Raw genomic sequence first — 24,374 nt, 5'->3', positions numbered from 1 at the left:
GGCAAACAGCAGTGTCTACATCCCCTTAGCGGCCTGTGCGGTATCCAGATTCCAGGGACCTCCCTCCTTGGGAGTCGCTTAACCCCAAGGCCTCCCATTCCTCTCCTCCTCCCACCCTGCGCTGTTCTAGGAGGAGCCTAAATGTCCCTTCCCCAGCTGAAGGGGATTGTGGTGCGTAAACAGGATTAACTCCCTCGCCCCCGAGTGGCCTGCGGGCCGGAGAGAGCCCTTGGGTGCGTGGAGGGCGCAGCGCCGGGAGCGGGGGATGGGGCAGCTCGCGCCCTCGGGGCAGTCTCTGGGGCGCGCGTCCTCGTTGACTGGGGCTGGGGGCCACAGCCTCAGCAGCTGCTGCTCCAAAGCTCCAGCGGCCCGCGGCTCCGGCGCGGGTTCCTAGCGGCAGCCTCCCCTCCACCACCTCCCCTTCCTCCCCGCGCTTGTTCTCCGCCCCCCCACGCTCCAGCCTCTCGGTAGCAGCCCGCGCCGTCCTCAGCCCCCCGGAGCCGCCGCTCCAGCCCCTAGCCCAGCTATGGGGGACCTGCCGGGTCTCGTGCGTTTCTCCATCTCGCTGCGCATCCAGCCCAACGACGGCCCGGTCTTCTACAAGGTGGACGGGCAGCGGTTCGGTCAGAATCGCACCATCAAGCTGCTCACCGGCTCCTCCTACAAGGTGGAGGTGAAGATTAAGCCCACCACACTGCAGGTCGAGTGAGTGCGGGGTGCGCCGCGGTGGCACGATCCTGCGTGGGGTGCAGGCGGGGGATGGGGACGCCCGGGACGACACGAGCCTGTCCGGGGCCTCTGGCCTCGCGACGCGCCCAGCGGGCCCGGGGGTGGAGGGAAGAGGTCGACTCCCAGTTCGCCTTCGCCCCCTCCTCCGCCTTAGGATTGATTGCATTCATCTATTCTCGCTTCCCTCCACCCCTCGGGGCGACCTCAGTGGGTTCATTAAAATCCTCGACTAGAAGCCAGGGTTTTTGCTTGTTTCTCGTAAATTTCTCATCCCTTGTGTTCAGCCACCACAGCAGAACCGCAGGCGGCCGGGTGGGGCAGAGGGGAGCAGCTCAGCAGGGTCCAGTACCGCAATCCCTGCGCTGTTCCTGTCCTGGCCCGCAGCCGGGTCTGCCCTCCAGGCTGGAGTGGGGGGTGGGGGGGCAGCGCTGAAGAATGAGGAGTTAAGGCCGGGGAGGGCTAGTTCTTGGGGCTCCTGAGGGATGCCCCGCACTCCCCTGCGTGGCCGAGGTCCCCAGGTCCCGAGGAGCAGGCGCGAGCCGGAGGGCGGGCGCCTCTGCTCGGGCCTAACTGGGTTCACCGTCTTCCACGCCTGTGCTCTGTTCAGGCTGGTGATTGGTGCCTGGGATTAGCAACATCCTCGTAGCAAGAGGATGTTTTTTGGTTTATTCGTGACAGGGATTATCTCTTCCCAGTGATCACAAGATGAGGTACTTACTCAGTAGACTTCTTTTAGGAAAGTCTTTATATAGCCTACCGAAAAGAATCAATCCACAGCTGAGGGCCTTGACCGTTCAGCTTCCACCTAAACGTTATGAGAAGTCTAGTCTGGAAAGAGAAAATAAACCAACATTTATTGTATCTACCATATGCTAAACATTAAGGAGGAGGAGGGTTTTGAATCCTTTTACAGTTTAAATTAGAACGATGAACTTGTACTAGTCTTCCAGGTGCAAGCACCTAGGGCCAAACTTTGATGGTTTCTTGTATTCCGGATCCACCTATTGGTCAGCTCCCCCACAACTGCGTGTTCTGTGCCCCTGGATAGAACCCAGGCTTTTCCTTTACTGGCAACGTTATCCCTAGATTGGTTGGAGGACTGGTTGTCAGGAAAGGTTATGCATTCTCTATGTGTTTATGATTTAATAAAAAATAAAAATTAAAAATAAAAATAAATTGTAATTAACTTGGTGCTCTTGCAAATAAAAAGGTAAAAAATTAGAAATAACAATTAATTGAATGGCAAGCAACTGGTTTTCTTACAAATATTGATTAAATAATGTATCAATGTAGAAAATTTAAAAACATTTGTATCCCCTTAATATTTTGTAATAAAAATATTTTTTAAAGAAAGAAAATTCAGTAACATGTAATCAACTTTTGTGTTACTGTTTACATAAAGTTTTTTATTTAAACCTTCAAAAAAGGTTATGCATTCTCTATTCCATTTTCTTCAAAGTAGTTCTCTAGGTTTCAGACTAATCTGAAAATTGATTTGTTAATAACAAAACTATTTTTTCCATTTACACTTTAATTTCATGAAGGATTTTTCAGTGCCCTAACTTGATAGTTCTGAGTATAGGTCAGAAACATCTGGAGACCTTATTAAAATGCAGATGGCTGAGGCCCATCCCACAGTTTCTACTTTACTTTATGTAGGGTAGGGCCTGAGTATTTGCTTTCTAACAGGTCCACAGGTGATGCTGGTACTGCCAGACCAGGGACTTCATTTTGAGAACCATTATCCTAGTGCCATGGCAAGCTTCGGGTACCCTAATTGTTGGAACAGAACAAGCTGTTAGAGAACTGGTTCACTGGTTCTTGACCCTACCTACACATGAGGATCATCTAGATAACCTTAAAATCAATTTATCAGTGCCCAAACCATATCCCAGACCAACGGAATCTTAATCACTGGGGTTGTGGGTGGGGCTGGGTGTAGGTAGCATCTGAATAGCTGCACAGATGATGAACTTTCAGAACTTTCTCCCTTAGCCAAACCCTGTGGGTTTACTGCCTAGGATTTTGCTCCAAACCAGAACAGGATGCCTAGGCTAATTCCTACCACATGTGGTCAACTCAAGTTCATTACAGGAACATTTCCATTGGTGGCGTGCTTGTCCCGCTGGAACTGAAGTCTAAAGAGCCTGATGGGGACAGAATTGTTTATACGGGCACATATGACACAGAAGGTGTGGCCCCAACCAAGAGTGGAGAACGGCAGCCCATCCAGATCACCATGCCGGTAAGGCCTGCTTGGGGTCATAGAGGTGTGGTACCAAGGCAAATGGAAACCTAGGAAAGAAAACAGACACTGTCTCCCTTTAAGAAAAGGCTTATTCAAAGCCAATTACTGTGGAAATTGGGTTGTAAGTTTCCTTCAAGGATCTGCCAAAGAGAGAACTATATAATTATCTTTTGTATGGCAGTCTGACCCTATATATAGTAAATGCTCAAAGACACTATATAAGTAGAAGGTTTGAGAGTGACTGTACCTACATCACTGTTTCTCCTGTTATATTCTACATCTGGACTGGTTTAGATAATTGGCCTGCAAAGTTTCTGTTTCCAAGTAGCCACAATCTTTTGGTTATGCGAAAGCTAATTTGAATGACATTTTGCTACTTAAATTTATGCTAAATGGAAGAGCCCAAAAAGTGACTGCCATGGAAAATAATAAGACTCTTAATACATATCTAGTCCTACCAGTGATAATACATAATAAAACGATGATATAGCCTGGTAATATTGGCCCCAAAATTAAAAAAAAAAAAAGAATTGGTAGCAAGGATAGTCAAAATAAAGATTTAAATATATGTGCAAGCATAGTAGGTGATGAAGTAAGCTTGCTAACCACAGGGAAAGGAGGCCTCACCTAACCTGCTACTATAAAAACTGGGCAGCTTTCCCTCTCTCTGCAAGAACAACCTTGAAATGTCTGCCTTCTAGCTTTATAGGAAATACCACAAATGTTCTCAAATGTCAGTGTGCTTAGGATCTCCTTGTTTGTTTAAAATGCCAGGGTTAAGCCCCACTTCCAGTGATTTTAGTTCAGGAGAGCCATGGTGAATCCAAAGAAACTCTGATGGGGATGGTTTATAGAATGTGCTTTGAGAAGCACTGATCTAAGAGCTAATCCATACAGCTTGAAAGGTCACCATAAATAGGAAAAATTCAGAAACTCTTATGTCTTATATTTTTATTTTATGTTAATACATCAACACATAGGAAAATATATTGTCAATCTTATAAAATTTTGAAATTAATACTTGTAAATAAAGGTACATTTAGCTACAAGCCCCCATTTTCCCCGTGTATGTATATACCTATGGTGACCTTTAGGACACCTATATATATTTTATTATCAAATATACATCCAAAGATGTAGACACGTATATGGAACATCATTTTAAAGTCTGCATGGGTCCTTTATGATATGAATTTATCAAATTATCCTCAGTCATCTATTACTGATTATTTCTATTTTTCAGTATTACAAAGAAAACTACATTAAAAATCACTCACTTCTGCACAATTGTCTAATGTTTTCTTGATTCCTATAAGAAATTTACATGTTAAGACACTTTATAAGATTTCCTAACTGACCTCCAGAAAGTAGGCAATTTACACTCCTATCATCTGTTTAAGTATCTATCTCCTTCTGCATTAGGTCTAATTAATCATTTAAAAATATTTTTTATGGGCGGCGCCTGTGGCTCAAGGAGTAGGGCGCCAGTCCCATATGCCGGAGGTGGCGGGTTCAAACCCAGCCCTGGCCAAAAAAAACAAAAAAACAAAAAAACACACACACACACAAATAAAATATTTTTTATCTGATAGGCAGAATGTTTTTATTTTTATTAGTTTAATTTGAAATCTTGACATGTCCATTTCCATTAGTATTTCCTTTGTATATTGCATGTTCATAGTTTTGTTTTTTTTTTTTTTTTTTAGAGATCTTCATTTTATCGCCCTCAGTAGAGTGCTGTTATGTCATAGCTCACAGCAACCTCCAACTCCTGGGCTTAGGCAATTCTCTTGCCTCAGCCTCCCAAGTAACTGAGACTACAGGCACCCACCAAAATGCCTGGCTATGTCTCAGTGATTTTTAGGAAACCTTTATAAATTAAAAATACTCATCTTTGGGTAGCACCTATAGCTTAGTAGGTAGGGCACCGGCCACATATACCAAAGCTGGTAGGTTCAAACCCAGCCCAGACCAGCCAAAACAACAATGGCAACCACAACAGAAAAATAGCCAGGCGTTGTGGCGGGTACCTGTAGTTCCAGCTACTTGGGAGGTTCAGGCAAGAGAATCGCTTAAGCCCAAGAATTTGAGGTTGCTGTGAGCTGTGACGCTACGGCACTCTACCCAGGGTGACAGCTTGAGACTCTGTCTCAAAAAAAAAACACCTCATCTTTTATCACATCTTGAGTGTGTTCATCATTTATCATTTGCATTTTAACTTTGCTTGCAATATAAATTTTAAATTTCATATAGTCCAGCACATAAACTTTTCCTTTATGGCTTTTGCAGTTAAGATCCAGCTTATAAAGTCTGCCTTGACTTCAAGATTGATTAATTATGCACACATCGAAACACAGCTGAATGTGTGTATTTTCATCTGAACTCTTGTGGTCTTATTTGTTAAATTTCAAATGAATTATAGATTTAAATATTTTAATTTGTACTTTTATATTGGAATGTATTTGTCTTAATACAATTATATAAGTAATCCATACTTCTCCAATGATCAGTTTCATGGTAACTATACAGCAAAAATTATCTTTTTGTATACTTTCTAATCCTGTTGATTTGTCTACTTTTATACTAAAATTGCATTATTTTAAATACATTGTTTTTATAGCATTTGTATATTTTGTAATTGACCATCTTATTGAACTTGCTTACTAAAATTCTTCAAATAATTATCTTGGGCTTTTCAGATGGATGGTCAGAAGCTCTTTATAATTGTCATTTTCTGATTTTTTTTCCTAGCTTTGTATAGTTTTTTTTTTCCAGGTATTGTATGTTTCTAGAATATGTCAGTTTCAGTGTTAGGTACAATATTTATCTTAAAGCAAATTTTTATAGCTCACTGAGGTATTTTTTTTAATTGGAAGATGCGTTGAATTTTATCTAATTCTTTCTCCATCTATAAAGATAATTTATCTTCTTTGATATATTACTGTGGTGAATTATATAAAATAGTACAGATTCAGGGCAGCAGCGTGGCTCAATGGAATGGGGTGCCGGCCCCATATACTAGAGGTGGCGGGTTCAAACCTGGCCCTGGCCAAAAACTGCAAAAAAAAAAAAAAAAAAAAAAAAAACTAATAAAAATGTAGATTCAAGTACTAAGCTATCCTTTATTTCCTAAAAATAAGCCCTATTTAAAGATGGTGTTAGTTATCATATGAGTAAATTCGATGTGCTAAGATTTTATTTAGGATTTTTATGTTTTCATTTATTTGCTTTATGAGTAAGTATTTGAGGATTTCTCACATATTGACTGAGAGAAATGTGGTAAATAAAATAGATATCCCTAGCTTCACAGAGCTAATGATGTGTAGGGGGAAAATATACTTTATACTATGTATTAATATATGATTGTCAATAAGACAAATAATTGCTATTATAAAGTGTAGTGAAAAAGTAGTGGTGGCCTTGGAGCATATACTGGGGGGTCTTATCCTAATTTGGGGGATGGCTTTCTGGAGAAAGAAATTAAAGATGGATAAGAGATGGGAAAAGAGAAAGTGCTCGAGGAAAGAGAAGTTGCAAAAAATGAGAGCTGGGAGAGAGTATATTATGTTCTAATGAATGAGAGAAGCCCATATGCCTGGAGCAGAGAATGTGGCAGAGTCTGGATGAAGATAAAGCTGCAGAGGTAAGTAGGGGGGTAGATATTATTGGGTCTTCTTTATTGGACTTATCCTAGTTACTGTGGGAATTCATTGAAGATTTTTAGATCAATTTTGAAATAAGATTTATACACAGTGAAATGTACCAATGTTAAGTGTACCATAACATAGGTTTTGACAAATGGATACTACTGTATAATCACCATCCCAATAAAGATATAGAACATGTCTTTCATCTTGAAAACTCCCTTGTACCCAAGTGCAGTTAATTACCCCAACTCAACCCCCTCCCCAGTTTCCCATCTCAGTATCAATTTTAACTATGTGAGAACGTCATGTAATATTATACTGTTGTGTCTGACTTCTTTCACTTAGTATAATGTTCTTGAGCTTCATCCTTATTGCACGTACCCGTACTTTTTATCACTAGGTAGTACAGGGTGTTATTTAGATATACACCAATTTACCCCTTTACCAATCAATGGGCATTCGGGTGGTTTTCAGCCTTTGGTATTGTGTTGCTATGAACGTTTGAGTGTAACTCTTGGTGTGAATACATATTTTCATTTCTCTTGAGCAAATACCTAAAAGAAGAATTGCTAAGTCACACGGTGAGCATTTATTTATCTATATAAAAAATGTCCAGACCCTGTACCATTTCATATTTCCACCAGGAATGTATTAGACTTCCATTTGCTTTACGCACTCCATGTACATCAGTCTTTGACATTTAGAAATACAAATGACCCAGAAGAGCCAAAACAATTTTATTTCATTATCTATATTCTAGTCCTTAAATCAGGTAGCACAAATCTTCCAGCTTTGCTCATTCAACATTATTTTGGCTACACTAGATTATTTATATCTATATAAGCATATATATTTATTTATGTTAGATTGAGCTTGTCAGTTTCTCCAGAAATTGAGATATTGGGTTTGTATTAAATCTGAAATTTGGAGAGTTTTGAGTACTGAGTTTTCTAATCCACGAATATGATACATCTCTATTTAGGACATCTTAAATTTTCTCTGCAGTATATTACAATGTTCCCTCCAGATTTTATACATATTTTGTTAATCTTATTCACTACATATTTTTGAATGCTACTATACATGGCATTGTTTTGTTGCTAGTATATATATAGAAATAAAATTGATTTTGTACATTGATCTTGAATCCTGAGACTTTGCTAATCTCACTTATTAATTCTAATAGCTTTCCTTGTAGAACTTTTAGAATTTTCTACTTACATTATCATGTCATTGGTAAATAAAAACAGCTCTTCACCTTATTTTCCAATCTGTATCCCTTTTATCTTTGGTTCAATTGCAATGACTAAGACCTTCAATATGCTGCTAAGTAGAAATGGGGAGAGTGGATGTTCTTATTCCTCAGTCTTCGGGAGCAAACATTCAGTTTTTTAACAGCAAGTATAATGTTATCTGTATGATTTTTTTTATTCAGTTAAGGAAATTCCCTTCTATTCCTAGTTGACTGAGGGTTTTTCCATGAATGTATTGTAAAATGTTCTCAAAATTTTCTGTATCTTTTGAGATGATAATAAAGCATTTTTTCTTCTGGTAAATTACATTGCTTTTTTCAATGTTAAAATAACCTTGAATTCCCAGGTTAAATACCACTTGGTTATGGTACATTCTCTGTATGTATAGCAGTATTTGATTCAGTAATGTTTTATTGAGGAATTTTATATATGTTTCTGGAGGATATTGGGCTGTGGTTTCTTATGTCTTTGTCTAGTTCTGGTATCAGGGTAATAGTGGCTGCATTAAATCATTTGGAAAGTGTTCACTCTTCTGTCTTCTAAAAGAGTTTATAAAACTGATATTATTCCTAGTGTCAGAATTCAACAACAAAGTTATTTTACTTAATTTGAAGGCTTTTAACTACAAATTCTATTTCCTTAATTGGTATTGGGCTATTATTCAAGTTTATTTCTTGAGTTAGTTTTATAATTTGTCTTTGAAGTCATTTCAATTAAGTTGTGGAATTTGTTGGCATAGAGTATTCACAATAATTCTCCCCCATCCTTTACTGTCTTAGGATCTCTGATAGTGTCTATTCTTGCACTCTTGATATTCAGTATTTTCCTTTTTTCTGATCATTCTAACTAGAGATTTCAACTTTATTGGCCTTTTCAAAATCCTAGCTTTATTTTTATATGCTTTACTCTCCATTTTTTTATTTCATTTTTTTGGTCCTGTATTTCCTTTGCTTTGTAATATTTTAATTAAGGCTTAATGCATATACTGTAAATGATCCCTTTGTATATTGTAGAGTTCTGGTTTTCAATAATTTGACTATGTTGCACATTAGTGTGCTTTTCCTTTGAATCATCTTTCTTGGGATCATTGAATTTTTTGAACCCATACATGAATGTTTTCATGAAATTTGCCACATTATTAACCATTACTTTGTCAAATACTTTTTTCTTCTCCATTCTCTTCTCTCTTTGTAGGACTTAAACTAAACATAAGTTGGAAAGCTTCATATTATCCCAGAAGTCCTTGAGGCCCTATTCAATTTTCTTCAAGTTTTTTTAATGGATCTTCAGATTAGATCATTTCTACCAATGTGTCCTTAAGCTTACTTATTCTTTCTTCTGCTATTTCCAGCCTTATATTGGTCTCATCTTATAAATCGTCCTCTCTTATATTTTAAAGCTATAGTATTCTTACTGCACTTTTTATAATTGCAATTTCTCAAGATTCCTTGTTTATTCCTTTTGTCTATTCCTTGAGACCACGTTTTCCTTTATTTCTTTGAACAATTATAATACTGATTTGAAGTCTTTGATAAATCAACACCTGATTCTATTTTGAGCAAATTACTGTGGACTGACATTTTTCTTCAATGTGGGTCATGCTTTCCTGTTTCATTATGTATCTAGTAATTTTTGGTTAGAAACTTAACATTTTGGATAATTTGTTATTGACTCTGATTTCTGTATATATACTTAGTATTTTTTTTTTTTATTCTAGCAGGCAGTAAGCATTCCTGTACTCAAACTTTAAACTCTGTCTTCCTAACAGTACATATCAGCTAATATCTCCCCACTCAGTCTTTTTTAACTTCTAGTTGCTGGGTTTTTTGTTGTTGTTTTTTTTTTTTTTTATTTTTTTTTTTAGCCTAGTCCTCTTTTGTGCCCATGGAGTTCAGCAGTCAGCCAGAGAATCAGAGAGTTTATAGTGAAATTTTGGTATCTACCCACCCTTAGATTTCCCTAAAGTTCCAGTTGCTCTGCCAGTCCTAAACACCTCAAGCCAAAAAGGCTCCAACTTTTCAGGTATGGGAATCCACTCAGTCAAAAAAAACCCTGAATTTATAAATGTTATTCAGTCCAATTTTACTGTTCCAAAATTGACTATGCTTATTTGTCAGCTTTCTCAATGAGTCCCCTAGGGTGTCCCTCTCCCACTATCCTAATCATGCAGTTGGCTACAGATTATGGTAGCGTTAAAGCCAGATTTTAGGTTCCATCCTTTCTCTTTTTTCCCAGTGTTTTCTACCTACATTTCCAGCTTCTCTGCTAGTCCTGATGTCTTCTGCCACTTGTAGCAAGTATGGCTGCCATTTTCTCCTTCTAGACCTTCAAGGGACTAAGGAGTGCCCTTGGGCAAGAAATCTACTTTCTTAACTTTTGTAATTGAGGTCTTAACAGAATGACTGTCCTCTGGCTTCTGTCCTACTTTTAGGCTAAAGCCCTCAAATAGTTTTTGTTTATATTTAGTTATATAACTGTATGAGGTTCACCCAGCAAATCCATTTCACCATTACTCCCTTTTTAAAATACTCTTCAATGTAGGAGTTTTAGTTCCTGGTAAGGTGATAAGTTTAACATGTTAAAATTGTCATAGTGTAGATTGGAAAAAGATAGGCAAAGAACAATCAGAAAGCAGTCTTAAGTTTTGGCGTCAAGATTAATGGCTTTGCAAAATGAAGTAGAAAATATGTTTATAATTTTATATTCTGAGACAGTTTATATAACATAGGACTTAGATGTTACTTGAAAGTCTTACAGAATTTGCCCATAAATCAGGACCAAAAATAAGGACCTTTGGGAAGACTATCTTTAACTTCTAATGTAGTCTATGGCTTTTGCCTTTTGGAGGTTTTGAATCAATATCATATTTTTCTAAGGAAAATATCCATTTCTACAGAAATGTTTTTTAAATGTATTTAAATACACTTAAAATGTATTTTTATACGTTTAGGAATATTAAGCACTATTGTTAGACCAGGTAAGCCATCAAAAACAACACTCTTAAACTAGTCTACATGCACTTTTACTAAATCTGAATTATATTTTGACATTAGGCTTTCAGTTTGCTCACAGCTAAATGCCCTTTAATGTGCTATGTGGAGTTTTTTGTTTGTTTTGTTTTGTTTTTAGAATTCAGAGCTAGGAAAACTTTGTTGATTTTTTTTTTTTTTCTTTGAGGAGTTGATACTATTTTTCTCCTTTCTAATGAGAACGACTTAACTCATTCTATAATCTGTTTTCTGAAGTTTTAGGATTCCCCTGAGGTACTATTTTCAGGGCTTGTTGAAAGGGACAGGGAGAATACAAGCATTTCTCTTGTTATATATTACAGCACTGCCTTATATTTCTTGTGAAGAAAAAGTTCTATAATGTTTAAAATCACTGATATTTGACAGTCTTTTTTTGCATTGACAACCAGAAAACCCAGAACCAAATCTAAGCTCAAAGAACACATTACATTTAATATGCTTTTATTTTTCATGTTCATTATTTACATATTTGTAGTTTTCTGTAAAATCTAAGCGCATCTTAAATTCTTTATAAAGTATGTGATTTATGGTAAATACTATTATCTTTTAAAGGACTAAGTCTGAATTACTCAAACATTAAAAGATGGAGCCCTGTTCTTCATCCATTCCATAGAATATAGAAATTCTCACTTTATAGATCCAACTAGGAAGACGTTTTAAATCAAATCCTTTCGAAATTGAGCTAGTTTTCTTGTCTTCTGACACCTTAAGCAAAAGAAGTACAAATCCATCTCCTAAGACCAGAGGTCCAGCAGGGAGGAGCAGCCTCAGGAAATTGTAACTCTGATTTCCCAGTCCATGTTGGCGCCAGAAAGAAGTTGGAGAGATCTCCTCCTCCGTCCTGTAAGCACTTGGAAGAGAGGGGAGGGTCTCGTTTATGGTAGCCTTCTCCACACTTACCCAGTGCTCAGTATGTGTTAAGTGGAAGGATTATAACCTAAAGGTCACTTATTGACTCATAAGACCTCAATGAAAAGTCTGACAATAATAGTATCTGCTTCAAGTTAATATTTCAAGTCTAATTACATGCTATTATGAATCTTATGATTCCAAAGTTATTTCAGAGTAGTTCTTTTTTTTTTATTTTATTTTTTATTTTTATTAAACCATAGCTGTGTACATTAGTATGATCGTGGGGCACCATACACTTGGTTCATAGATCGTTTGACACATTTTCATCACATTAGTTAACATAGCTTTTGTAGCATTTTCTTAGTTATTTTGCTAAGACCTTTACATTCCACATTTACTAGGATTCACATATACCCTTATAAGATGCACCGCAGGTGTAATCCCATTAATCCCCTTCCTTACCCCTCACTCCCCCCTCCCTCCCCTCCCTTTCCCCTTTCTCCCTATTCTTAGGTTATAACTGGGATATAGCTTTCATGTGAAGGTCCTACATTAGTTTCATAATAAGGGTGAGTACATTGGGTACTTTTTCTTCCATTCTTGAGACACTTTACTAAGAAGAATATGTTCCAGCTCCATCCATGTAAACGTGAAAGAGGTAAAGTCTCCATCTTTCTTTAAGGCTGCATAATATTCCATGGTGTACATATATATTGATCCATTCCTGGATCGATGGGCACTTGGGCTTTTTCCATGACTTAGCAATTATGAATAGGGCTGCAATAAATATTCTGATACAAATATCTTTGTTATGGTGTGATTTTTGGTCTTCTGGGTATATGCCCAGTAGGGGGATTACAGGATTGAATGGCAGATCTATTTTTAGATCTCTAAGTGTTCTCCATATCTCTTTCCAAAAGGAATGTATTAATTTGCATTCCCACCAGCAGTGCAAAAGTGTTCCCTTTTCTCCACATCCGTGCCAACATCTCTGGTCTTGGGATTTTGTGATATAGGCTAGTCTCACTGGAGTTAGATGATATCTCAAAGTGGTTTTGATTTGCATTTCTCTGATGATTAAAGATGATGAGCATTTTTTCATATGTCTGAAGGCCATGCGCCTGTCTTCTTCAGAGAAGTTTCTCTTCAAGTCCCTTGCCCAGCCTGCGATGGGATTCCTTGTTCTTTTCTTGCTAATGCGTTTGAGTTCTCTGTGGATTCTGGTTATTAAACCTTTGTCGGAGACATAACCTGCAAATATCTTCTCCCATTCTGAGGGCTGTTTGCTTGCTTTACTTACTGTGTTCTTGGCTGTGCAGAAGCTTTTTAGTTTGATCAAGTCCCAGTAGTGTATTTTTGAAGCAGCTTCAATTGCCCGGGGGGTCCTTCTCATAAAAAACTCGCCCAACCCAATTTCTTCAAGGGTTTTCCCTACACTCTCTTCTAGTATTTTTATAGTTTCATGTCTTAGGTTTAAATCTTTAATCCAGTGAGAGTCTATCTTGGTTAATGGTGAGAGGTGTGGGTCCAGTTTCAGTCTTCTACAGGTTGCCAGCCAGTTCACCCAGCACCATTTGTTAAATAGGGAATCTTTTCCCCACTGAATGTTTTTAAGTGGCTTGTCAAAGATTAAATAATGGTAAGTAGCTGGATTCATCTCTTGGTTCTCTATTCTGTTCCACACATCTACTTCTCTGTTTTTGTGCCAGTACCATGCTGTTTTGATCACTATCGATTTGTAATATAGTCTGAGGTCTGGTAGTGTGATTCCTCCTGCTTCGTTTTTATTTTTGAGTAATGTCTTGGTTATTCGAGGTTTTTTCTGATTCCATATAAAACGAAGAATTATTTTTTCAAGATCTTTAAAGTATGACAGTGGAGCTTTAATGGGGATTGCGTTGAAATTATATATTGCTTTGGGTAGTATGGACATTTTAACAATGTTGATTCTTCCCAACCATGAGCATGGTAAATTTTTCCATTTGTTAACATTCTCAGCTATCTCTTTTCTTAGAGTTTCATAGTTCTCTTTACATAGATCTTTCACGTCCTTTGTTAGATAAACTCCCAAGTATTTCATCTTCTTTGGCACTACTGTGAATGGGATAGAGTCCTTAATTGTTTTTTCAACTTGACTATTGTTGGTATATATAAAGGTTACCGATTTATGAATGTTGATTTTGTAACCTGAGACACTGCTGTATTCCTTAATCACTTCTAAGGGTTTTGTAGTAGAGTCCCTAGTATTTTCCAGATATACAATCATATCATCTGTGAAGAGCGAAAGTTTGATCTCTTCTGACCCTATGTGGATACCCTTGATCACCTTTTCTTCCCTAATTGCAATGGCTAAAACTTCCATGACAATGTTAAAGAGCAAATTCTCAAAGCTGCCAAGAGAAAGAAATCTATTACCTTCAAAGGGAAGAATATTAGAATGACTGCAGATCTCTCTGCTGAAACTTTTCAAGCCAGAAGAGGGTGGTCATCAACGTTTAATCTCCTCAAGCAAAATAACTTTCAACCCCGGATCTTGTATCCAGCTAAACTGAGTTTCATTTACGACGGAGATATTAAATACTTTAATGACATACATATGCTAAAGAAATTCGCCATAACTAAACCAGCTCTTCAGGATATTCTCAGACCTATCCTCCATAATAACCAACCCAATCCTCTACTACAAAAGTAAACTCACTCAGAAACTTCTGATCAAACTCTAACTTCCACAATGGCAAAAGGATTAAAAATGCCCACTGGACTTTCAAAAAACTCAATACCCCAAATTTCACCAAACTTATCAATGCTCTCCATTAATGTGAATGGCTTAAACTGCCCTCTAAAGAGACACAGGTTAGCGGACTGGATACAAAAACTCAAGCCAGACATTTGTTGCATACAAGAGTCACATCTTAACTTAAAAGACAAATACAGACTCAGGGTGAAAGGATGGTCATCCATATTTCAGGCAAATGGTAACCAGAGTAGTTTTTGAAGAATTTTTTAATCATTGAATAAATGATGCTGGGATAGTTGAAGAAAAATTTGGGAGAAAAATCATCATCATTCTTCCCTGATTCCACACTCCATAATTTATTTCAGACAGAAATAGTTAACTTTTTTAAAACTCTAGATCAAGGGTATCCAACCTTCAACCTACAGGCCACATGCTGATTTTGTGAGGATTTTGCTTATCTATGGTGTCCAATATCACAAAAAGTAGGGATTGACCTTTTTTTTCCTCATCGGGTTAGCTTTTGTTAGTGTTTGTGTATCTAATGTGTGACCCAAGACAACTCTTACAGTTCTAATGTGTGGCAAAGAAAAAAAAAGTTGAACATTTCTGCAGAAATAAAAAGAATCTCAGCTTGTAAACTATGGAAGAAATTCAAAAGTAAAAGTTGAACTTCGATTCTACATAATGTAAAATTTCTATCAAACATCATAAAATTAAATTTTAATGAGGAGTCAGTTTAAATTAAAATGCAGATGACAATTAGGGAAAAATTATTGGTAACATACAAAGTTTCCTAAGCTGTGTTGCCTGAAACAATGAGTGGCTACTGATGTCCGGAAGCAGTCAAATGTCATGTGACTTAGATTAGTGGCAGGGATCTTATTATTCCAATAATTCCACAAGCTTGGTACTGGCAAGATTAGCTCCATTTATTAAGAAAAATACCCACCTCTAATACCTCTCAACCCTCACTTCAAACAGTGGTGTAATTCCCCATTCAGTACCTGTAAGGAGAGAGTCCAGGTGCAGATTCTGTCTGCATGATTCATCATGGCAATACCTTTTGTTGGCCCTCTTCAGAGGGAGACTGGTGGGGGTTTGGAGGAATAAGGCAGAAAGGTACATGAGACTGAGTGTGTGCATGCAGGTGGGCAGCCTCCCGAATAGAAAAGTTAGTCCTCGTGCCAGCTGTTTAGTCTAATATTTGGCAAGAGCTATAACCTTAATATACAAAAAATTCTTGAAAACCAATAAGAGATAATTATAGGATGTGAGAAATAAAAAATGAACAAAAACAAATAGGCAATTTACAAAAATACAGATGATCAAGAAATATATGAAAAATGGTTTGATTTCACTATTTGTAAAAAAAAAAAATACAACTAGGACAATGCTAATTTTCACCTATAAAATTAGTGAAATAATGAAAATACCAATTGTTCAGGACTAGTATATTAAATACAGTGATTTTTGTAAACTGATATTGTATCCTGCAACTTTACTAAATTCAGTTATCCTAGTAGCTTTTTGTGAGATTTAGTGTTTTCTGCAGAGTTGTACATTTGAGGATACAGACAGTTTAACTCTTCTCCCCTAGCCCTCTACCACCTGCAATACAATTCTGTAAGGGGTGATCAGAGCACATATTCTTGCCTTGTTTTGGAACTCAAAGGGAAAGGACTCAGTCTCTTGCCATTAAGGATAAAGTTAGCTAGAGATTTTTTATCAGTGTCCCTTAATGAAATTGAAGAATTTTCCTTTTATTCCTTGTTTTCTGAGAATAGAATCAGTATTACATTTTCTTTTTTTCCCCAAATTTTTATTTTTATTTATTTAGTTTTTTTATTATTAAATCATAGCTGTGTACATTAATGCGATCATGGGGCACCATACACTGGTTTTATAGACCATTTGACACATTTTCATCACACTGGTTAACATAGCCTTCCTGGCATTTTCTTAGTTACTGTGTTAAGACGTTTACATTTTACATTTACTAATTTTCACATATATGTACTCAGCCCTACTATGAAACTAATTTATGGCTTTCACATGAAAGCTATAACCCAGTTATAACCTAAGAATAGGGGGAAGGGGGAAAGGGAGAGGAGGAAGGGGGGTGGAGGGAGGGTGATTGGTGGGATTACACCTGCATTATTACATTTTTCAAGTGCTCTTTCTGCATCTACTGATATGATTACATGTGTTTTTTTTTTTCTTTTCCATTAATATGGTAGATTTTCAAATGTTGAACCACACATGAACTTTAAAGAATAAACTCCTCCGGGTCCTGATGTATTATCCTTATTATATATTGATGGATTTGATACAAAATATAAATTGTAACCAAATTTTGTATATATGCCTGTAAGGCATCTGCCTGTAATTTTTCTTGTAACATTTTTTTCAGGTCTCAGTATTAGGGTAATGTTGGCTTCATAAAGTGAATTAAGAAATGTTGCCTGAAAGAATTTACATAGAATTAGTATTTTTTCCCCCTCGGATATCTGAATTTATCAATGGACATTTGGGCCTGGAAAATTTTTGCCAACAGATTTCATTTCTTTAGTAAATAGAGATTGACTGATAATTTGTGTCTTTCAAGGAGGGATTTGTTCTTTTGTTGAAATTGTTGGTATAGATTCTCTTTATAGGATCTATAGTCATGTTCCCTCTTTTATTTCTAATGATATTGGTAATTTTTCTCACTTAGTTTAGGGATTTATCAATTTTAAAGACATTTTCAAAAGAATAGATTTTAGTTTCATTGATTTTTTTTCCTCTATTCTTCCTTTTCTAATTCATTGATTTCTTCTCTTTATTTCCTTTCTTCTTCTTATCCCTATATAGTCACTAAACTGGCTAAAATTAAAAGGACTGGCAATGCCAAGTGTTGGAGAGGATGTTGAGCAACTGGCTGGTGGGAATATAAAATGGTACAAACACATAGGAAAAGTTTTACAGTTTCTTATAAAGACACATGCTTTATAAGACCATAGCTTTTAGTCCTATTTATTTAGTAAGAGTGATGGAAATTTACTAATAAAACCAAACAGTACAGGAATATAGAGGCTTGGAATCCAGGGAGAATTGACAGATCACACCACACTAAAAGTCACAGATGTTTGTTTATACTGAATTTGTTTCCTAATAAAGTCACATCATTTCTACTAATATAATAGGATTGTTCTGTGATCCCAAGTCAATGGATTTCTGAGTAGCTTTATTCTTGATGAATGTCATATGTCTCCAGTGGAAGTGTGTTGCATGGTGGATAGATGTACTCTGAGAATTCTAAGCCACATGCTTGTAAGACCATGGAAATTGTTTAAAATAAACTCTGCAAGTTCCTAATTTGTTATTGAGGACAACAAATGAGTCTCCTTACCTTGGAATCAGATGTGTTCTCTCTGATAATAGTTGCAAAATAAAAATGTACCTAGGTTTATAATTTGTAAGAACACTATGGGAAATAAAATGTCCAGGTAGAGTGTCTGTTTTAGCCAGGGCTTCTGTAATATATTACCATAGACTGGGTGGCTTAAGCAATAACCATTTATTTCTAAGAATTTTAGAAGCTGAGAAGTCCAAAAATCAAGACACTAGCACGTCAGGTGTCTGGTGAGGACCCTCTCTTTAGTTAATAGCCACTTTCTTGCTACATCCTCCTATGGCAGGGGACAGATAGATCGTCTTTCCAGTTTCTCTTCTTACAGGGCACTAATCCCATTCTTGAGGTCTCTATCCTTAAGACCTAATTACCTCTCAAAGGCCCCACCTTGAAATACCCACAACATTATGGCGATCTAGGTTTCAACATGAATTTGGGAAGGGATATCACAATGTCCTAAGCATTCTGCATATAACAATTCATATAACTCCACAGGGAGAAAAAAATAGCCCACCAACTCTTTGCCCTTTTGCTCATATAAGCAGTTTGGTACAGGGATAATAGCTCCTAGCAGAAATTAGGAGACCTAGGGTCTGATCCTATAATTAGGTGGTTTTGGAGTCTAGACCTAGGACAAATCACCTAACCTTGAGCTTTTTCATCCATGAAATGTAGATACCAAGGTGGAATGATGTCTGTGGACATATCATGTAAAATAAAGAATGCTATGAAAATACCCAGAATTATACTTGAGTATAGATCACATCACCCAGGAGTCTGCCTGGAGAGATTTTTCTCAGAAGGGACAGATAGGCTAGGAGGGAGCCTAGGGAGTTGCTTCCTTTCCTTAAGAAGAATGTCAGCTTTAGCAACCCCATCTGAGCCAGATAAGAAATTTTGGGCTTGGTAGCAAGAATCTTAGGAAGTAGAACTCCAAAAGAAAGACTAGAAAGAAGGCTAATGGGGAGTGTAAACTACTAAGGCATGGGAGAAAGGAAAACATGAGCTTAGTGAGCAGGAATTAAGTTTACATCAATGTAATTTTGAATCCAACATTAATAAAAGAGAAACCAAAACTGAAACACAAACACCTAAATGTCCCGTATCTTTAGCTGTGACTGCTGCTGTCAGCACATTTTAATTTTGGTTCTCGGTGTTGCTGAGAGCTCTTAGGTTGAAACTTTCTTAAAATTAAGTTTATTCAGACATAAGCCTTAAGTTTTTTTTTTTTTTTCCTGTTGTTATAATCATGGGTCATTGTGAAAATTTTGAAATAACACAAAAATCAAGAAACATAACATCCACACAGTTGGAAACAAGTGAAGCCCTCTCAGCAACACTGATAAGCCAAGCAGGTTGAAACTTGCACGGGTGAATCAGAAGGGACGCTGTTGACTGTGTTTCTTGGGAGTGAAATAATAAACCAATACGGCCTGTCTCAAAACTTTCATAATGACCCGTGTAATTATCTTGATTGACTTTTTGTTTTTACAAAGAAAAGATCTCAGCATTGTTTCTCTTAGTTGCCATGTTTCCAGGCTGCTTTCCTCAAAAGATTAGCTGGTATTTAAAAAATATAAAACATTTTATTGTAAAATACATATTATAATATGAAATATTTTATTATGAAATATTTTTATTTGAATTTTAAAATTCATTTGCACTTAAAATGTGCAGTGCCTTGTGCTGGTCAAAAATAATAGCACTAAGCCCTCTTTAAAAGCCTTGGTGAATTAAATTCATACTACCTCTACCCTATTGTGAACAAAGCTGTAATATTTTCATTAGAATGCACATATTCTTAATATAATTTATAAAATCCCTTGGGCTTGGGGGCTTATATTTTTGAAAATTATTTCATCACTTAAAAAATTCTGATTGTAAAGGTAATGTTTATTGCAGAGAAGCCTGAGTGCAAAGATACAAAAATTCAATTTCTTAGATATTAACATTTTCCATCTTCTTTTTTATATACATCTCATTTTACATATTTGAGCTCATAATGTACACACACCACTTGAATTCATCTCTTTCCTTTAACATTGTTCTGTGCATTTCTTGCATCAATCCTAAATTCCTTTATAATGGTGATATAAGTTCTTTATATGAATAAGTCCCTGTTTTTATATTTTCCTAATGTGGGAAGCTTAGATGCCTTTCAGAATTTAGAATTTTTTCCTAAGTTGATAAAGGAAATAGTACCTCTGTAAAAGCTCTTTACTAATACACATAACAGTACATTTGAATGTTTTTCAGATGTTAGCCATTTTTTATTTTTAATGAACTATTTCAGTCTTTTATCCAAATGTTCTTAGTGGTTCTAATTCATGTCATTTTTTATAATAAGGATATTGACTATTTGGTAATGTTTGTAAGTACTTACAGTTTTGCTTTAATTTTTTTCTGATTATAAATAATCATTAAAGTTTGAAAATACAAATAAGCTGGCTCGGCACCTATAGCCCAGTGAGTAGGGTGCCAGCCACAAACATGGAGGCTGGCAAGTTCGAGCCTGGCCCAGGCCTGCTAAACAACAATGACAACTGCAACCAAAAAATAGCCAGGTGTTGTGGTAGGCCCCTGTAGTCCCAGCTACTTGGGAGGCTGAGGCAAGAGAATCATTTAAGCCCAAGAGTTTGAGGTTGCTGTGAGCTGTGATGCCACGGCACTCTACCAAGGATGACATAGTGAGTCACTGCCTCGGAAAAAAAAAAAAAAGAAAATACAAATAAACACAAGAAAATAACGTAAAATGTATTCCATCAGAGTGTCCAGCAATAACAAATATAATTTTAATTGGATTAATACTATACCTTCTTGGGAGTACTCTGCTTAGTTCATGTAACAATATAAAATAATAGAAAAATGTTATTAAATATATTACATTTAAAATTATTACATTGTGGGCAGCACCTGTGGCTCAAGCAGTAGGGCGCTGGCCCCATATACCGGATGTGGTGTGTTCAAACCTGGTCCTGGCCCAAAAAAAAAAGAAAAAAAAAATTACATCGTATTCCATTGTAGAGATATGCCATAATTAATGCCTTAAAGATGGACATTTAGTGTTCAGTTTTTTACTACTATAAACATTGTGATATTCTTAAATAATAAGAGTAGAATTGCACCCGACTTGTACTTGTACTTTTTTTTTTTTGGGCCAGGGCTGGGTTTGAACCTGCCACCTTCAGTGTATGGGGCTGGCACCCTACTCCTTTGACCCACAGGTGCTTCCCTGTACTTGTACCTTTAAGTTACTACAAATTACCTCTTCAAAAGGCTGTAAAATTCAGTTCCCATTGGCAGTGTTTAAAATACCTGTATCCTGTAGCTCACTGAAAATGGGATGTTTGTATTTTTCTGAATCAACTTGGAGGTATAATTTACATGTAATAAATGCACCCATTTTAAGCATTTAGCAGTTCAATGAGTTTTAATCAACATGTGCATGTACCCATGTAAGCACCACCACAGTCAAGATATGAAATGCTTCCATTACTCCCCAAAAGTTCCCTTTTGTTCATCTGTGTCAATCCCCTCTTCTCACCTGAGAAATATCTCAGGCCCTAGATATTTCCTGTTGGTGTAGATTATATTCTATCATACGGAGTTTTATATAAATAGAGTCATACAATATGTATTCTTTGGGGGCTAGATTCTTATGCTGAGCATGTCTTTGAGATCCATCCGTGCTGTTGCCTGAATCAGCACACTCTTCTTTGTTAGTGAACAGAATGTCATTTTATAAATACACCAAATCTTGTGTCACCAGGTGAATGAGTTAACATTTGGATTGACCCCCATCTGGGTATTTTGAATAAAGCTGCTGGATGCTTGTATAGATCTCTAAGCTGTGACTCCCTAAAAAGAGATACTTCATTTTCATAGCTTGGAGGTTTGTAAACTCTAGGTATATTACCCACTGTTACAAGTCAAGCAAATTTTCCAAAGGAAAGACCAGATCTTATTTTGGGATCAAATCAGCAGGCTGAGGCAATGGTGCAGGATATAATTTTGCGAGTGTCTTGGAAAGCTATCTGGGAAGCACCTGATCCCTGTATCAGCAAGAAGCATAAGACTCCTACCACTTGCTGCCCTCCCCCTCCATGTCTTCTGGCCCCTAACAAGTCTAAGAATCCTGCCAAGTCAATCCCTGTCCCCTCCCATGACAGGAGGGTCAGAGGAGAAAATAACGACAGGCATCATGCTGTTTAATGCCAGATCCCCTAAATAGCTTCAGAAGTCAGTGGCAGGGTCAGGCTACCCCACAGGCCACTTGAGCACCTGCCCAGTAGCCTCTAGGGTATTCTATGCCCTCTCCTTGTCTAAAGAGAAATTCGTCCTTATAGCTCAGGAGAGTTCTGTGCAGTGATTCACGGGGCCTACCTTCTGCAAGTAGAATCCAGACTTCACCAGAGCAAGAATCATGCCTTATACAAATTTTTATATGTGCAAGGTCCATAGTAGATACTCAAATATGGTTTTGGATATTGTATAATCTAAGCCTAAGACATGAGCACAGACTCCTACTTATGTACACTCAATATTTGATAGTTAAGGTAGGGCCTTTTAACATTAAAATACTTCAAATAAAACATATTTTGTTATCCCTTTGCATGCAATATTTTTGCCTCGGAATTGAAGCTAATGGCAGAAGGGAAATTACATCTAATATAGCTACTTGTACATATGTTATTTCGTACTGGTGTCTTTCAAAGTAAAAATGAAAAAACAGTAAACATTCCTCCTCTTTCCCAGTCCCCCTTCTGTGGCAAAGGCCTTGTTAGAGGAAGCTTTAAAATTCTGAAATTCTAAGGGTGGTTTTTAGAAAATTAAACTCAAAAAACAAGATAAACTCAGTTGTTTTTATTAAAAGCAATACTCATCCTGTGGGAATAAGATTTCATAGAGAAGAATGGTTTACAAACAGTTTTCCAGCAAAATGTCTCCTGTAATAAAAAACAGTAGACCCCTATAGAAAAGGCTTTTATGCTTTGCAGACCAAGAGAGCCTTGGCTGGTTACACTGGGTCCCCCAGGGGCTCTGTCACTAATGTTAGCGCTCATCTACTGCTCATGGCAGAATGAGGTTTTTACTGGGCATGTTTCTCTTCCCTCAGTTCACTGACATTGGGACGTTTGAGACCATGTGGCAAGTCAAGTTCTACAATTACCACAAGCGAGATCACTGCCAGTGGGGAAGCCCCTTCTCTGTCATTGAGTACGAATGCAAACCCAACGAGACACGCAGTCTGATGTGGGTGAACAAGGAGTCCTTCCTCTGAAGATGGCTCTTTCTCATGTTGCTGGACAATCTCCTCAGAAATCTACTCTTAGACAAATCAGCACAAGCCTTAACCAAGGCATGCCACACCGTTGCTGTTTCCCTTGTGGTACTGATGACCCGCTAGCCCTGATTAATTTGCAAGTGTAATTCCCTTCTGATACAACATCCCCGACATGAAGCTCAAGACATACCACTCCCAGAAATATCCCCTTTCTGTATTCCGTGCTGGTGCTGCAGCATCCAATTGTGCTCGGTCATGCCATTGGCCACTCGTGACCGGAACTCAGTGGAACTTGTAGGCTTGTCCTGTTCTTGAGAGTTCCACTGACTCTGTGTTTTGTTTCCAAGTCGAGTGATTGCTCCTTTTCTGTTTAGTGTTCCATTTAAAAATAGCAATCTGTATGGGTCCTCCCATGTGTAATACGGTGACATGTAACTTGTGATGTTTGCCAGTTCTCAAAGCAGGCTTTGTGAAAATGTAATACTAACAGCAGTCAAGGGGACTCAAATGTTGTGCTTCCTGTAACCAGCTCTGCTTTTTCAGGGAATGATAATGACAGACAAATGCTTAAGTATTTGTAACATCCTAAAGCTCTTCAAAGTAACTTAAGGTATTGTGCAATGGTCTACTAGAAATGGGGACAAAGCAGCGTTGTGGACCACTATGAAAGTGATAAGAGTTGTAGGGTTACCCTGTGACACTCTCCCATAGTATTCAAAGATGCACATGTAGACATCCCTACATTCTTCACTTGAACTTTGTAAAACAGTGTATGGACCTATAAGCAACTTTTGATATTTCTTAATAAAGGCATTGAAAATTATGCCCCTGACTTGCATCCTTTTTTTTTTTTTTTTTTTGGCAGTCTTGCTGTTTCCCCAGCAGTGCAATGGCATCATCATTGCTCACTGCCACTTCAAATTCCTGTGCTCAAGAAATGTGATCCCCCTGCCTCTGCCTCCCAAGTAGCTGGGACTACTGGCACACAACACCAAGCCCAGCTAATTTTCCTATTTTTTTATAGAGACAGAATCTCACTCTTGCTCAGGGCCATCTTGAACTCCTAGCTCCAAGGGGTCCTCCTGCCTCAGCCTCCCAGAGTGCTAGGATTATGGACGTGAGCCACCATGCCCAGCCCTGGCTTGTGTTCTTAATGAGGGCGGCAGCTATCTAGCAGGTGGACCTCTGCTTCATGCCAGCTCTG

The 24,374-nt window shown here is 37.6% G+C and overlaps 1 protein-coding gene across 1 annotated transcript; it reads left to right on the top strand.

The window, feature by feature from the left end:
• CNRIP1 (cannabinoid receptor interacting protein 1) lies at positions 1-23,995 on the top strand. The gene is made up of 3 exons (XM_053589631.1): positions 1-705; positions 2,824-2,974; positions 23,003-23,995. Exons 1-3 carry the CDS (start codon positions 527-529, stop codon positions 23,165-23,167), a joined length of 495 nt encoding a protein of 164 aa, XP_053445606.1. The 5' UTR covers positions 1-526; the 3' UTR covers positions 23,168-23,995.
• The last annotated feature ends 379 nt before the right edge of the window (positions 23,996-24,374 follow it).

Source organism: Nycticebus coucang, chromosome 4, assembly GCF_027406575.1.
Source record: "Nycticebus coucang isolate mNycCou1 chromosome 4, mNycCou1.pri, whole genome shotgun sequence".
Lineage (NCBI taxonomy): Eukaryota > Metazoa > Chordata > Mammalia > Primates > Lorisidae > Nycticebus > Nycticebus coucang.
This window is presented reverse-complemented; position numbering and strand designations above follow the sequence as displayed.